This window comes from Falco cherrug, chromosome 6 (assembly GCF_023634085.1).
Source record: "Falco cherrug isolate bFalChe1 chromosome 6, bFalChe1.pri, whole genome shotgun sequence".
Classification (NCBI taxonomy): domain Eukaryota; kingdom Metazoa; phylum Chordata; class Aves; order Falconiformes; family Falconidae; genus Falco; species Falco cherrug.
Genome location: NC_073702.1, coordinates 47,365,751 through 47,383,195, shown reverse-complemented (window position 1 = coordinate 47,383,195; position 17,445 = coordinate 47,365,751). Strand labels below are relative to the sequence as shown.

Below are 17,445 nucleotides of genomic sequence, written 5' to 3'. Positions count from 1 at the left end.
TCCATTGTGGCCAAAGCTGTACATATAGTCTGGCAATTATGACTTATGATTATACTTATTGTTTCTGATGCTAATGGTGAATCAGTAGTTTCATCTGCAATTTGAAATACGAAGTCATGGGGACTGAGGTGGGTGGGGTGCAACATAAATGGTGTGGGATGGGCCATGAACTTTCATAAAAAGTGCCTTAATGTTGGTTTGTCGTTGCCACATTGCAAAACATGAGCTTAATATCCAACTTTCCTGGTAAGTCAGTAAATGAGAGAAAATCTACAGATCAAAAAATTCCTTGTAAAGTAAGGTAGTCAATTTAGATAGCTAATTAAGCAGTTAAGTAACTGGCTAGATCTGATTAACTAGTAGTTAATGGTAAAGTTCTGTCAGATTAAGTTGATGTCTAGTAACCCGAAGGACAACTATGGGTTTACGATCACAGTAATTACTTTTCCCCCTGCATTGTTGCAAGAACCCCAGTTAGAGGTAATGTGATAATTTAGGTTTATTATGTAAGGCTGTCTCCTTGCCACAAGACAGTGCTTCAAGCCCTTCTGTAATACAGGGCAATGCTGTTCCTAATGCCTGTTAAGTGAGATATGTGGTTAAGTAATCATAGATATTTTTAACGGAAATTTTTGTAGCACTATCACTAGTTTCATATTGCCTGTCAATTCATTGTCCATTGAAGTGCAGATTGTTGCATGCAGCCAAACAAACAGAAAGCAAACAGAGAGGTTAAAGCTGGTGACCAGTGTGAGAAATATAAACAGAAGGAAGGCAAAGAGCATATTTTCCAGGTTGTCTTATAAACCTGACTTGGTACTTGGTAAAGCAGATTATTTTTGTTGGTTTTTTGTTTGTTTGTTTTAAGTAGTCTGCCATCTTTTTTTTTTGTTTGTTTGGTTTTTTTTTGGAGTAATCTGCCATCTGAACAGGAACTGAGAGCTATGCATATTTTGGGTGCTTCTGCAACACAAATCATTTGAGTCATGTTGCATATCTCAAATATTTTGTTCAGAAGCAGGAAGGCATATGCCCGCTCTGGATGTCATCTGAGGGATGCCTGGAAGGCACGTCTGGCAGGTTCATGTCAGCATCATTGCATATTGACGTACTCAGCGCAGTTTGTAACTGGTTAGAGACAGCATGAGGCCCTGTCGATTTTGACTTCCACAAGAGTAACATTACTAATTAATTAAGATTGTTTTTTACAGTTAGAATCAATGGAACATCAGTGGTTTTCTTCCTTTTTTCCATCCTTTGATCTTTAACAGAAATATTTCCATTTATTTCAAAAGAGTTGATGTAGTCAGATGGAAATAATTGCAAGGTTCTTCTAATAAGTCACTTGCTGTGTTTCCACATTTATTGCATCAGCTATTACTCATGTACCTACTTGTTTATTACTCTTCTTGAAAGAGCAGGAGTGAAGTGGGACTACTACAGCTGTGCAAACTGATATTTACAATTCAGTTGTTGAATCAAAATTAAAAAAAAAACCCCACAACCAAACACTCAAAAACTTGAATTTGAAGTCTTTTAGCTGAAACCACTTTTGACATACTGTATGCAATTCAGACTGAAATTAAATGAGCCGTTTCGAGCACCTCTAAGAAAAGCTAAAGAAATGTAGTTATGGTTTACCCATGATAATGTAAATCCATCCCCTTTGCTTTTATCTAGGAGATCCATTCTGCTTTATCCTCCAGGAAGTAAGAGATTCCAGTTTGTTTTCTTCTTTATAAAGCCATTTGAAGTGGGAGAGGTTTCACTGTGCCTTGGGTTTTTTTTCTGTCTTCAGTTTGTTCCACTTTGCAATTTTAGTGGATTGAACATCCATGGCAGCAGATTGCATTCCTGGTGCACATTTTCCGTGTGGGTGCCTTAATCTGTAGGCTGGAGGGTTTCCCTCTCTTTCTGTTCTTATCTCATTGCAAATGGAGAGGCTTAGGAGGAAGAGCAGAGTCCCACACCCTCACCTTGATGCTTAGGGGGTGACACCTCCTTCAAATTCAAGGTCCACCTAAGTCAGGTCAAGGATACACACACAGGTGTCTCCAATCTGCCCTGAGTCCTATGAAACGAGGTGTTCTGGGCCAAGTCATCTCCTGCTGCAGTGGTTCCAGTCAGGAATCTAGACACCTTCCCGGTGCTGTGAACTTATGTTGTCTCCTGCTGACCCCTCGCAGGCTTGCCCAGCTCCCCAGCTCAGGTGTAGCTTTTGTGGGTGTAGAAGCTCTTCTGCCAGCAAAACCACCAGCCCTGGGCTGCCATGGTGTGACCACCTACCATCACACAGAGGGCATGTGAGGGGCACAGCTCAGCAGGGGATGCAAACTGCAGCCTGTGGGAGGGGAATACTGGGGGGTAGGGGGTTATGGTTTCCAGAGACGGCCCTTATGGATTCATGCTAGACCAGTAAGGTGGGTATAGACTAGCTCTACTTGAGTGGTCATATTTATCCAGCTCCTTCTCCTAATTCACCTGTCTGTTTAGAAAGGATAGATGGTTTTCATACAGAGCACCTGCAGAAAATTGAAAGGAAACACTTATTTTATCATAGTGCAGAGATAAACAGGTTATGCCCTTCCGAAATATTGGTTTTGCAACAGTTCAGTACACTTGAGCAGACATAAAAGTCCTAATGTTATTTTACAGTGTAACTAATCTCACTCAAGTTGGGTTTACTTAAGAGAAATAAACTCAGGTTATGTGTATGAGAATTATTTCTGCAGTGAATGTGTGATTTATTTATTTTTAAAATATCTTCCTTTACACAAGGAATAATAACTTATGCTCTTAGCTAAAATGAGAGAGAAGTTAATGCTGCTTTTAAAAATTGGATGCTGGCTCAAAGATTGCTTATCCAGTTTCTGGAAACTAAAGCAAAGTTTGAGTTAAAATCACTGACAACATTCTGCTGAAATCCATTTCAACACAAAGCACGCAGGTGGAAGCATTTCCTTGCCAATTAACGAACACTTCTCCTCTTGCTTCCGTACCATGGCTAATTCAAATTTGTGTAGTTCATATAATTGCACCCCACCCTCCCTAAATCCACAGCACACATAAAATGAAGAAATGACAGGAAAAAAGTACCCATCACAATAATTACTATAATTTAGTTTGTTATTCCCTTGCTTTCTGGCTCGGTATTTGAGTCTTGATATTAATTTGCTTGTATAACTAAAGGTGTTTCCTCTACTTGTTGATACTAGCTATGATTTCTAAACATCCTTGAATCTATTTGCTATAACATCTCTCCTCATCATAATATGTCTTCAATTTGAGCCACTAATAGAAAGCACTTCTTTCTATTTTTGGACAGAAACAGTTGGGAGCCAGAAAAATATGTATTTGTTTGTCTTTCTATTTTTGGTTTGAAATTGCTGGAAGCCAGTAGGTGGGTTTTTATTTTGTTTTAAGTTTTTATTTTAAACTAAAACAAATATTATGTATGAGGAATGGCACATATCTTAAATTACTGGTTCTAGTAACAGGAAAAAGTTCTCGTTAGAAATTCCTCTGAAGTGTGGCTCTATTTCTGGAAATCCTTTCTTGTTCACTTCAACAGTCTTGTATCCTCTGCTGTTTCACTCAATGATTCTGTCATATGCAGAGGGCTGAGTTTTGTAGGAACCTTACTGGCACTAAAAAGTTGGTATGTTTTCCTTCATCTTGTATGCTGCACCGTTTCTTTCATCATCTGTCCATTCCACCAGTCAAAGAAAAATCATGCAGGGAGTTGACTATCAGTTGTATATACCAAATGAAATCACCTGAACTGTCACCTAGATGGAAAACTACTAACTTTGTGTTTTTTCGGAAAATACATCCTAGCATCTACCGTTGGACTGCACAGATTTTGCTCTTGAGAACAGAAAATTGCAATTTGATATAAAATGGGTAATTCACTATGAGATCTCATCCCACTTAGGAGAGCCAGCAGGTTACCTAATTAGAATTCCCAAAAAACACTTGGAATTACTCAGCCAAAATGGAAATAAAAATCTTACAGATTTTTTTCAAAGTAAAAAACTAAATGGAAAAAAATTCCAACTCCCAACCTGTCCCGTTTTACTGATTTATTCTCTATGCATTTCCATAAAAAAACCACCCAAACCAACAAACTAAACCAAACCAACACCCCCCCTGCCCCCGTGAAAAACTAACCCCAAAACACAACTAAACAAAAAGCACCCCCCCTAAAACTTTGATAGCTTTGAGTTAGTGTTCCTTATTATTGGTTGACTTCTAAATCAGTAAAATCAGTTCACATAGCATAGCATTCTCTTTTGAAAAGGTCTTTTTCTTTGAGGGCTGAGTGGTGTGGGGAGGGTAAAGCTGGCAGGTCAAAGTGTATTAACACAGCTTTTTACTGGCAAGTCTTACATTATATGAAAATATAATACAGAAGTAATGGAAACTTTCTCTTTTTACAGTGTTCCCACTAAGCTTTGAAACCATTCATGGAAGCTGATGGCAACGCTCTTGTAAGTATAATTAAAGTTTTACCAGGCCTACTGATCAGCTGAAGAGGCTGTATGTGCAGGTTGTGTCCTTGTAACCATAGAAGACTGTGGACAACATCAGTATCCAAGCTTATGGGCCAGATCAAGTGTTGAAACTGCCACAGGCTGCCCCAGTTTTGCTCTAAGGATGAAATGAAGTCTATTGTATGGGCCTGATGCCAGGGTGCCCTCACTTCCAAGTCCTACTCCTCAATGGATGAGAAAGCAGTAACTTAGTATACATGTGCTTAGTAAAGGAAAGCACAACTCTGTTGAAGATGTACTGTGGATCACAGCTGCCTTTGGTACCTTAGACTCATGCATTGTGACTCGAACTTCATGAGATAAGAAATCTGGTCTTCAGTATTAGCCCAATGCCCTTGCTTTTACTTATAAAACAATTCCCCACCCCACCCCTATCCCCTGAAACAGCCCCATATACCTATGTCACCCCATTTTTTTTCTCCTGGGGAGCTTGCAGGCTGCAAGCTCCTCAGCATCTAGGCAGAACCATCCCTTGGGGCAATCCCTGACTGTTCCTGGCAGCTCCCTAGAGGGATGCTGCCCAGCTGAGTTTGGTTCCCAGAGATGATTGCTCAAGGCAATTTGGAAGGGAGACTGAACATGTAGCCCCTATGCTATATATTTGCAAATCCTTGCCATTAGGCAAGGTAAGGAGAGCCACAAGGGTGTGGGCCCAAGGAAGATCCAGCAGCTTCTAATGATTATGATCAGCTGCCCCTGACCCAGGGTGCCTGGAGTTTCTGATGCGTCTCCCTCTGATTGGGGAAGGTCAAGCACCCATTAACTGGTACTCAGGAGGGACTTAGCTAAGACCTAGGCCCACAGCACAGCCAACCACCCAGAAGTTTGTGCAGCAGGGTGTGAAGAACAAGCAAAGTAAGGGGGCCTCAGCTGAAATTGTGCTGCTGTAAGTGTTCAGCATGATGGTAACAGGGCAGTTTCCCCAACAGATGTGGGAAGCAGCTTTTTTTTTGCTAGGGCAGAGGCTTCCACACTGATTCAGTTTCAGATGGCGGACGCAGTCCTCCAAGTCTCATACTGAAGGAAGTGCCTGGGACCTCTCTCTGAGGCCAGGAGACATGACCCTCTGCCCTGCAGGAGGTGCGCCATCTTGGAGGAGCTGTTCTGGCAAGCGGAGGAGATAAAGGAGGAAGTGAGCAGGCTGTGCAGCATCAGAGAAAATCGAAGTGAGATAAATAGGGTCTTCTCTGAGGGCCTCGGTCCCCACCTGCAATGGAGAAACAAGCAGTGTCTAACCCCACTATCAAAGTAAGCAAAACCTGTGGAGAAGAGGGATGGAAGGTGATGACTGCTAGTACCAAGATAAAGGCTCTTACCCCACCTAAGAACTTGCAACTGCGAAGCAGGTTGAGGTTGACTGCCCTCAAAATTGAAAAGGAGCCAGATGGACCTATTAGTGAAGGACCTGGTTCACCTAACTATAAACCATGCAAGGCTACTAGGAAAAAATGGTGAGTCGTTGCAATGGCTGACTCCCTGCTGTGGGGGACAGAGGCACCTATCTGTAGGCCTGACCAGCCATATAGAGAGGTTTGCTGCCTGGCAAGGGCCAGGATCCAGGATGTTGAGAGGGACTGTCAAAGCTTGTCCAGCCCTCTGACTTCTACCTCCACTGTTATTTCATGTGAGCACAAACGATAGCGCCAGGGGTAATTGTCAGTATATGTTGGGAACTGCCTAGTGGGAAAACAGCATTGCAGAAAAGGGGCCTAGGAGTTTTGGTGGACATCAAGTTGAACATGAGCTAGCAGTGTGTCCTGGTGGCCAAGAAGGCCACTGGTATCCTGGGGTGTATTAGGAGGAGCATGGCCAGAAGGTCAAGGGAGGTTGTCCTCCCCCTCTACTCTGCCCTGGTGAGGCCACATCTGGAGCGCTGTGTCCAGTTCTGGGCTCCCCAGTGGAAGAGAGACAGGGAACTATTGGAGATGGACCAGCAGAGGGCTATGAAGATGATGAGGGGACCAGAGCATCTCCCTTGTGAGGAAAGGCTGAAAGAACTGGGCCTGTTTAGCCTGGAGAGGAGAAGACTGAGAGGGGATCTTATCGATGCGTACTAATACCTTCAGGGTGAGGCCAGCCCCTGTTCAGTGGTGCCCAGTGACAGGACAAGGGGCAACGGTCACAAACTGCAACACAGGCAGCTCCATCTGAATATGAGGGAAAACTTCTCTGCTTTGAGGGTGACAGAGCAGTGAAACAGGCTGCCCAGAGAGTCTGTGGAGTCTCCTTCTCTGGAGACTTTCAAAACCTGCCTGGATGCAACTCTGCAACCTGCTGTAGGTGAACCTGCTTTAGCACGGGGTTAGACTACATGATCTCCAGAGGTGCCTTCCAACCATGACTATTCTGTGACCTCCAGAAGTCCCTTCCAATCTTAATCATACTGTGATTCTGTAAAAAAAAAAAAGGATTTCTAAACTGACAGAAGTCTCTCATTGAAGCTGTCATTTTGGTGGAGCCTGTCTGGTGTGGAAGTGGCTGTGGACAATGCTCGGTTGTACAGCTCCCCTTGCAACTGGCTCATGGGGGTATTTGCCAAATGTAGCAGTAATGGATAGAAATCTTGAAGCCTGTATTGTCCTGCAGGATCACCATCCCATCCTGTTCAGCCCTCAGTGAACCAAAACCTACCAAAAAAGATTAAAACCTACACTGTATTTCCAGCCTTTCACAGAAAGGATGGCCCTCCTAAAGGTGCAAGTAACTGTAATGTTTTGCATTATTTTTGAGCTTTCTGAGGATATTGCTCTCAGTTTTTCCCTGGTAATAATGACAGCTAGAAAACAGATCTGATTTTTTTGTTTGTTGGGTTTTTTTTTTTCAGTTGAACCTGTGACAAATGAAATAAATCATTTGCCATCAGGCAATTAAGCTTTGCAGGGAAACATCCAATATTGTCAGAAGCACAGTAAAATCATGACATTTGGTTCAGTTTCAGCTTGTTCTGGTGACTATGCTTGGTAGTTACAGTACATTTACATCTAAACTGTTGCTACACCCCTGGTCAGTAATGTTGGTTTTTGCTTTAATAACTCTGCCTTTCAGTTTCCTCTTTGTTCTGCACTGGTGTTAGCGTCTCTCAGGAGTGAAACTTAAAAGTGTCGCTTAATCAGTGTTCACCCAGGTTCACTGAAATGAAAGATGTTGGCTCTCATAAGCCCGTTTTCAGAGGAGGAGACTTGACTTCTTGAGCAAAGATTTGCCACTGGAGACTTGCTAATGTGTTCTGTTCTCATGGAAAACTGAATTAAAATCCTGCTGGTCAGGCATTTTGGAATTTCGTGATATTCATTTAAATACAGTTTTTCTCCCATTTTAAAATGGAAACAGTTTTACTGAAAACTGTTTATTTCATAAAGTATCTGTCTGAATCTAACAACTGGTGCTTTGGAGAAAGAGGCTGCTTTTGTTCATAAATCAAAAAATTTGGGAAAGCAATTTTGTGAATAACACTGGATTTCATTGCTGCAGTCTGGGATTAGAAGTTTCTCTTGTGCAGAGCAAAATAGATTTTTTTTTTTAATAAGATGATACTGGGCTTCTGAACAGCACTAAAAAACATTTTAAAGTTGCTGAATTCCAGATTTGGGATTAATTTGTTGAAAATTTACTTCAGCTTTCAGGAATACTGGGAAAGACAACCAGAAATAGATCTTAATTCACAAAATGACACTCAGCAATGATTTCATTAGAGATTTTTCACTGATTTTATCCAGGCAAACTAAATGCAGTGCTGGCTGGGGAAACTGCCCTTCCTTTCTCCATCAATTACCCAACTTTTGCCACAAAATACGAAGAGATGAGGATTCATCATCCCTGTCAACTTGGGACAGGATACCATCATTGCTGCTGAATTAATAAATACACACTTGTAAATTCTTTTTGCTACCCCAATATCTTATTAGGTAATCAGTTTTTAACTCAGTCTGTATATAAAGTGGGCCCTAAAGATGGTATGTAATATGTACATTAACCCTTTCTTGGCAGATGAGCCACAGACCATGTTGTTGTACTTTAGGTCATCAATAAGGTTAGTGGAAAGATCTACTTCCTCAGTTGTTTAGAGAGCCACATCCTGTCTCAGTATTGCTTTTGTACGACTGTATGTTGCTTAAAGGTGAAACGGCCCTACCATAGTATCATAGCAAAGATGTGATGTTGACCCACTATATAATTTTTATGCAAGGAGAGCTGATTCATATTTGGTTTTCTCATTATTGTTTTGGGTAGCTCTAAAGGAAAATAATGTGACTGTGTGACCCATTGATTCACCGAGGCCATATATTATTTCCATGTGTCATTAATAGGGCATTACCTTCTTTGGAACAAAGACACAAGGGGTGGCCTGTACAGGATGGGAAAATAGTGAAGCCTCGCTGATGTGTTTTCTTATTGCTTTTCTTTGTCTGTTGTCATGGAGAATACTCTGAGAGAGATAGTGGTAGAATTAAAAAAAAAAAAAAAAAAAAAAAAGAAAAAAGAATACATGATGATTAAGCAGGAGTATGGGATTATTCATTCCTGGTAAAGCCTCCCACACGTGTGTTGTTCAGGTCATCTCAAATAGGCATCAGATAAGCACACGACTGTCATACACGGTTCTGTAGTCTGTGATACATGATGCAAAGATCATTGGTTACAGAAAGTTCTAGCTCTTGCAAATACTGGTGGTAGTGGTCTCTACTGTTTCCAGATGATATAGCTTTACTCACCTATAATTCCCCTGTGAAAAGAGCCATCAAATCCTTCAAGAATATTATGAAATGGGTGGTTGTTTTCCTGAAAAGCCAGCTGGCTAGGCAGAGGGGTTGCATTAGGGATGTTCATAGCGTAGCTCTGCAGCGGATCAGGTAGCTACCGGCTTTGCATAGCAACATTGTGGCCAGCATAATAAATCATACATCACCTTATCCAGCATTTGTCATTTGGAAGCTTCAAAACCTTCCTAAAAATAGAAAAAAGGTGAATGTTTTTGTTCCCATGCTAGAGGTGGAAAGGTTGAGGCAAAGAGGAGTCAAGTGCTTTGTCCACAATCATATGACCAAACCAGCCTGACTGCGGAGAATTTACTTCAAAAGCCAGACCTTACATTTCTAATGATGTCTTTTTTGGTCCATAGTTTTCTGGTTTAGTTTCATTTTCTATGTGTTTGTGTGGGATGAAACATATAGACTGCAAAGGAGTAAATATAATTCATTTGTGTTATTTTTGCAGTGATTAAAACTTTCATATATGGAATGGCAAACTTATAGCATGTTTATGTTTTATGGTTTGGATAATCTGTCAGGTTCACGTGAATTTATTTTTTTTTTTAATTTTGTAAAAGAAAAGTTATGAAACTCTTACAGGGGGAAATACATTCTGTGCACTAAATAAAAAACCAGGAGTGGAAAATCCAATTTTTTCTTAGAATGAGCTAAACATCAAGCAGACACCTGGCATGTATTTTAAATCTCCCCATATTTATAAATCCCTCTTGTGGATCATAATAAAGCATTAAAATGCTGGACTCCTAACTTCTATTTTTTTAACTTCTAAACACAGAATACAATTCAGGCAAACATAGCAAAGTCGAAGCTGCCTGTGGGTGTGAAACAGGAAGCACTAGTAGATAGACACATGTATAATAGTTACGCTTGCTCTTGCTCAACTAGATATACATCAATTTTAATTAACACGTTTTATGCTTCAGCTGCTAACATCCCTTCAGCAGTGAGTGGGTTATGTGTTTCCATCCTGCATATACCACCAGCATCACCACCACGTCCTTCTCTAGCTTCCCCCTCCCCTTTCTACACAAATGTTGCAACACAATCTGAAATTTCCTCTTTTCTTTCCTTCCTGCATTTCTTACAGGTTCCCTTGCGTCAGAAGGCAAAAAAGAAAAGTCAAGGTAATGAGAGATTGTTTTTTCTTTTCTATCCTGGGTTCCTCTTTTGTTATTTTCTTAGTATGTCTTATTCTTGGGAGAGTGAGGATTTTATACTGCTACTCAGCTGGTAGAAGGCTGCTTTTTAACTCCACTGATTCTTGCACCGATTCTGAGAAAAATGACAACAGGCTGTTCCTTTGGACTAAATCCTTGCGGTATGTTAGTTGAAACAAAGCTGGAAATCAGTAAGGTAGATTCAGCTGCCTGCACTTACACACACACACACACACTAGCGGTTTTCATGTACTTGGCATAATAGTTTTCTCTAGCTGACTTAAATAGATGTATTCTTTTCAGTGCAGCTGTGAGAAGGGAAATATATGCATGCTTCTTTTAAAAAGATCAAAGGATATGTTTTTAATTTACAAAATCTCCTGTATGGTTATCTTAGCTTTAATTAGCATCTGCATTATCTATAGCTTAATATTTTGTTTCTCCACATCACAATGCCTTTTGAATGTGTGTTACTGTCACAGCCATTATAAAACTGAACGACTTCTAAGTATATTTTAAGATACGCTCGGCTGACTCGCTGAAATTGCTAAGTAAGGTTGATATCTTTAATTGCCAGCTACATCTTTCCTGGTAATGACTTTTAAACAAACACCACTGTATTTTTAATGGCACAGGGTTCTTTATAATGAGCCGACGGAGGATATCGTGTAAAGAGCTGGGGCAAGCTGATTGCCAAGGATGGCTCTACAAAAAGAAAGAAAAAGGAGCTTTCATTGGCAACAAATGGAAAAAGTTCTGGTGTGTGCTCAAGGAGTCATCGCTGTATTGGTACAGCAGTCAGCTGGTGAGTACGGCGTCTGTCCGGCTCTGGACAAAAAATGTGTGCTGGGATCAAAAAAAGGGAAGCTGGGGTCACAATTTAGATGCATCCTGGAGATGTACAAATGTGCATTTCTCAGCTCTGACATTTCTTGTAATCTGGGAAGTGTCTATGTGAATGTGAAACAAGCAGAATGTTTTTTCTATTTCAGCAAGTACTTGTGAAATGTTAACTTGCTGTCTGTTCTGCACTTTAAAGAGCTGCTCTTTGCAGGCACTGGAAGCATTTGAATTTGAGAAAGGTTTTCCTGGGCTGGGTAGTTTGCAGATGCCCAAAACAGGAACACTTCTTCACTTCTAGTTTAATTTTCAGAAGTCTCTTTTCTGCTTCTCTTTCTATCCCCTTCCACACTGAGATTAATCTGTTTGTTTGTTTTCTTGTTTTTTTTCCTGCTCCCCCCCACCTCCCCAGTTTGCACTGGGGTAGGGTTGCAGATACAAGCACTGTCAGCTGGTGATGTTTCTACTCCTGGTCTTGCTGGTGTCTCATCCACAGAATTGTTATTTAAGGTTCTCTTGTTCTTGCTGATGTTTAGCTTCCTGCTCTGTCGAGTTGATGCTAAAAGTCAAATCTGCAGGAGGACACAGTGTTTGGAAGTCAAGGTCCAGCTTTCTGTTCAGGGGATGAGCTTTCCTCAGGACAGCTGGAATAGCATTTCTCTTTCTGCTGATCCAGCTCGAGTAGTCTACTCCACTTACAGTGCAAGCGGGAAATAGTCTGAGATAAAGAGCAGCAGGCCTTGAATTCCTGTAATGAGTTGAAGAAACTAGGAATTAAAAGTTGAAAAGGGGTGGGGAAGGCATAATTAGCAATCCAGAGTAACCCTTTTAAGGAAAGGTTATGGCTGAGTGCAAAGAAGCAGTGGGTCCTAGAGGACAGCTGGCTTTACTCCAGGCTGTTTGCTACAGCTCGGCTTGATGGGGCAGAAAGGGTGTCTTGCCTGTCCTAGGAAGATTCAGACATAATTATTCTCTTTGCTTTGCTCTCTTGCACTGCTACCTTGAAAAAAGCTCCTATCATGTTCAGATGATGGACTGACAGAGACCAGAATTGGGGCATGCAGAGGACTGGGGGGTGCCAGCAGCAACATAGGTTGGAATTCAGCAGCTTCAGTGTAGAATTGTGGATGGGCATCAGGTTCCCTAAATGCAAATGGGCTGCTCTGGAAATCAGCATGTCCCAAGCCCAGAAAAGGATGAAGGTTAAGAAATCCTTATTAATCCTTAGAGCAGTTAAAGAAATTAAATCCAGTCTGGATTGTTTCCACTTGCTCATTTCTATTGCAGTAATTCCTCACTAAAATCTTGCTTACTTTCAGGGAACAAATGAAATAGTTAAAACCATAATAAAAATCCTATTACTTTAAATAAAACTTTACTCATGTAAAGAGTATTTCACATTCTCCTTTTAGTTGTGGGTACAGTGGTGGGGTTTTTGTAACAATAAAAACTTTGACTGGCATTTAAAGATGGTATTAGCTATTCTTTTTTTGACGAAAAGTGAAAACAATACTGCTGGTCTTGGGCTGTTGTTTTTTGTGGTGTTGTGGTTGTCTGATTTAGCTTCCTTTCAAGAAAGGAACCTTCAAGCAGTCAAGTCAAATACGTGCATGAGAGAAGGAGAAAGAAAAGAAATAGGAAAAGTAGAAAAGAATAACAGGGCTTTGTTTTCCAACGGTTACAATATCTCTGCTTGAAAGACGTGGCCTGACAGATATACTCAGCAGCAGCATTAATACCCTGCAAACCCCTTATTAGCACTGGCTGCTCTAAATCACTGCTTGCAGTAGTACTTCTGGCCAAGCAATGTTAAGAAAGGTGAGCCGGCTGGCTGATGTGCCCTTTAGACATGGGCAATGTCAGAAAGGAATTATTCTGAGGAGCAGTCAAGCTGGGAGGAAATAAAACAAGGCAAAACTAGTCAAAGTTTGCCTTCTGTGAAGAGAATGGTAGTGGGGGAAGAGGTGAAAAGTCCTCTACCTCCTTTAGTTGGTGTGACCTGGCTAAATTCTGCTCTTGGCATCCAGAGAAACCATAGTCATGCTGATCCAGTGCTACTAGACAGCATTCATCAGTCGGGTAAACTCATCCTTTTAGTCCATGCCTGCTTTTCTGGCTGTCACTGACTGCCCCAAAATGAACAAGGCTGAAGAACGGGTGGCACCCTCATTCAGATTTATTTCATATGCTCTAAAGAGTTCATATGGCTTCAAAATACTGATGTGACCTCTGACTTCTCACCTATCATGGTTCTTGCAAACTTGTTAGCTGATAGCACCTCTTTGCTTTCAACTTCTGCTGACACACATGCTATTTTACATTAAAAACTTGAGGTTTCTTTGGACAACTTAAAGTGCAACCTCTGCATAACTGTAGATTCAGACAACATTTGTAATGTCAGTAACAATGGGGTGTGGGAAGGAGAGGTGTCTTTTGCTAAGATTTGCTTACTTAAATTGATGAGACCAGGGCCTTGCTCAGTGTCATATCTAAGATTAATTAGACCTGTTGTATTTTCACAGATATTTTCACTTTTAGATTAATGAAACAGAAATAACGGTGACATACTCGCTTGCTTGATATTTCTTTTTACTATCTGCCTAGCTTTAATATTGTCTGCATTTCCACTGCCTTCAATGGAGTTAATCCTCAGTCCCAATGGGGCATCCAAGATGACAAACTTTAATTCATAGCTGTGTTGAAAAAGAGGAGCCCTGTCCTCACATGGCTGAGACTTCCCATGACAGACCCTCTTATAGAAGCTGAAGTGAAAGGTGGTGGCGGAGGAGCAGGGTTGAGGTTGAAGGAACCAGGGCACACTGGCTGCCTCTAGCTCTGTCTGACCAGTTTTGTTCTTGTGAGAAATGAGTGTGTTTTGTTTGTGGCTGTGTGGAAACTGCAGTCAACCAGACACTGGCAACTGTAGCATAGCAACAGGGTGCTGGACCTTTTTTTCTAATGGAGATGGAGAAAATAGAGTGTGGGTGGAATTTGTATGGGAATGTGCTTTGTCCCGGATTTGGGTAGGTAACCTCAGCTAACATCATGTTCTTGGCAAAGTCTGTCTTCAGGCACCTCAGAAGCTCTGGATGTTTCTATTGCTCTGATTTAATTTACCTTCAGGCCACTCTGGTACTGCATCTTACACATGAGGCAGATTGGAGAAGGCAATGTCACTCTGTGTGACATTTGCAGGTGGTATTTCCTTCAATTTAACATAAAACACATTGTGAAAACCACAGCTCAAAAGAGGAAAAAATAGTAAAACGCTGAGAAGGGTCAGCGATAGCAGATCAAACACCCCAAGAGTCAAGCTTCTCCTTCACTGCAAGCAAATCAGACCACACAGGCAAATCCAAATTAATTTTTGACCAGCTACTGAGGTACTGTGAGTGGCAAAGTCAGGGCCCTGGTGGTCTCAGCAGACTTGGGTAGACTGCCCTGAAACATCTTCCCACATAGGCTTGCTCTTTCTGTAAAGCGTGGGTACCAATGAGGCAGGTAAACCTGTCTGCAGCATATACGTGGCCCCAGTCTGGGGAGGGGAAGATGTCTGGGCAAGGAAGAAACACAGAAGGTCTGGTTTTGCAGTGGAAACAGAAAATATCAGAAAATGGATCTGATCAGTCGGACTTCTTGGGTGCATTCAGGAACACCAGACTTCTTAGACAACTGCTTTTCGTTAACATTTGGTTCCCCCTTTCGAGTACTGCTCTCTGTAGGCAGCTGCCCTAAAGAAAATTATTTAAAAAGGATAGTGTGTGACCCTTTCTGTTCCTTAAGCAGTTTAGTTCTCATACTGAAACCCCAGAGGGATCAGTATTCTTGCATAGGAAGAGGGGTGGTGGGGATGATCTTCATGTGTAATCCCAGGCTCCTGGCTCCTTGTGACCATGTTGGATCGTGTTGACTGGAAAGGGACATAAATGCCTCTGTCTTGTGGCCTTTAGGGTAGCTCAGCTAGTTTTCCAAGTAGAGTTGAAATACAGTTTTGCAGGACGTGTTAACGATGGTTGTCATGGGGATTCAGCTGAAAAGAAATATAAATATAAAATCAAAGGGTTGCAGGCTGTGATCTACTGTCACTATTTATCTTTGGGGTTTTTTTTGCCTGTCTGCTGGATTTAAATTGGTCCTCACTCTAACAGCTTTGCCAGGAGATGTATAATTGCAGTCTTTTAAAACAGAAGTCTTTTACCTTTAAGTTATAGCAGCTGCTTACATGGATGATGAAAAGTCATTGATGTCAACTGATTGTGCTGAAGGGTTTGGGGACCTCTGGATCTTACACAAATTATTCACAGCTCTATAGGTTGTCTCACTGGTGTACTTGGCAGAGACAAAAATGACTTAAAAGGCTGAGGACTGACCTGCTCCTCCAACACAGGGTCTTCTGGGGGCAGCACTGAAACACTTTGAAGCCGTGAGGAGTACCCTGAATCGCAGATTGGAGCTGTTCCACAATAACTAGTTACTTCCCCTTTACAGCACTGTTTTTAAAACTCTTTCTGCACCATTACATTCACTTTAAATATTGAAAAAAAGCCTAGTAACTGATTTACTAAATCTCCTAAAGCCACAACATTTAGGCAATGTATTGAGGCAAGCTAAAAAGGACATCAGTCTCTTTCATTGGATGAATGCATTATGTTTCATAAATATATTTAATTTTTTTTGAGTGAAAAGCTTTTTCTGTGAAAAAGTAGTTACTTTCTTTTTGCCCCAAGCATTTGCAGAGACAGTTGTTGTTATTGAAATTATTTTCCTACAACTGGGCATAGCAAAATGCACGGATTTATATGTTAGGCTAGCCTGCATAAAACCCACAAGACATAAAAGCTTATTATTTTAAACATCCTGACTAGATAGGAAACAGGTCAAGGTTCTTTTAATCTGAGTTTTTTAGGGCTATTTTACAACATTGCAATAAAATCTGAAGGAATTTTGAGTGGAATGTGTGAGTTATAGCGTGCTTAAAGCTACATTAAAGGTAACATTTTTGAGAAAATAAAATATTTAGGACTCCCATACACTTTTAATGTTTGAAAATGCCATTTTTATTCCAAGAATGACCAACAAGATGACTTCCACATGTTCTACCCCTAGTGTTTATTTGGAATTTTATTTGGTGATTGTAATAACTCTCATAAGGTTTTATTGTTATGATTTGTTTTCCTTTTTTTTCTGATAATTATGGAACTACATACCCATCAGACTCCTGTTTTCTGTTATATAGATAGCACATTTGAGATGTTACCAATAGTGCACTAAAAAAAAATAAATTCATACTGTTATCCTCTTTCACTCATACATAAAATGAAACATTAAAATTTCCTTATAAATGCACAAATGTGAAATCACAGACAGAATTAATATAAAATCTGAATGCATCGAGAAAGAATCCATATGAGAGAACATAATCTTTTACCAACTGGAACATGCCAAATACTGCATAAGAAGTCTGGGGATTTCTCTGTTGTAAAACTGGTGAATGTAGATTACTGAAATCAAAGCCTACAGATCTATTTTCATTGGCAATTTACAGAGTATTCCTCGAACTTAGATACTCATTGGATATGTCAGTGGTTCAAGACCAAGTTCTACCTCCGTATGGGTGAGAGCACCTCAGGTGAATGTCCCCACACTGGCTTAAAGGGTCCTGATAATTCACTAGTCTCAGTACAGAACCCGAATGTTCAAATATTTGTATACATTGACTGTTGAGACAGTGACCTATCTAATGCCATTGCATGGGCTTATTCTCCTCATGAGTGCTTGTGCAGCACCCTGCACAATTTATAGGATGCATTCTAGACCAATGGCTCCTGCACCAACAGATAAAACTGGCTGAGCTGTGATTGCATTCATAGCATGTAAGGCCAACCCGCCCCAGACCTTGGTCACCCACTCACCCACCTGGTATCTTACCTAGCTCAGGCCATGGAGTTATTGGTGTGTGGCTGAGAAGGGGGACCTGGGTATATTCCTTCATGTAGGGTCTTCTGGATCTTTTTTTTTTTTTTTAAACTGGGTTTATTTATTCATACTGCAGAGAAACAGCTGACACTGTATATATTTCTCATCCATCAGTGTGTGTAATAATGGCTTTGATACCTCATGAACTGC

At 40.9% G+C, this 17,445-nt stretch overlaps 1 protein-coding gene across 4 annotated transcripts in view; it reads left to right on the top strand.

The window, feature by feature from the left end:
- Positions 1-17,445, top strand: part of IPCEF1 (interaction protein for cytohesin exchange factors 1) — an 85,395-nt gene that overhangs the window by 33,898 nt on the left and 34,052 nt on the right. For 3 of the 4 annotated variants that reach the window (XM_055713359.1, XM_055713361.1, XM_055713360.1), the window contains exons 2-4: positions 4,440-4,490; positions 10,410-10,446; positions 11,115-11,284. In XM_055713359.1, coding sequence (XP_055569334.1) covers positions 4,467-4,490; positions 10,410-10,446; positions 11,115-11,284 — 231 coding nt within the window. In that variant the 5' untranslated portion in view covers positions 4,440-4,466. The other variant, XM_055713362.1, reaches the window with a different exon arrangement.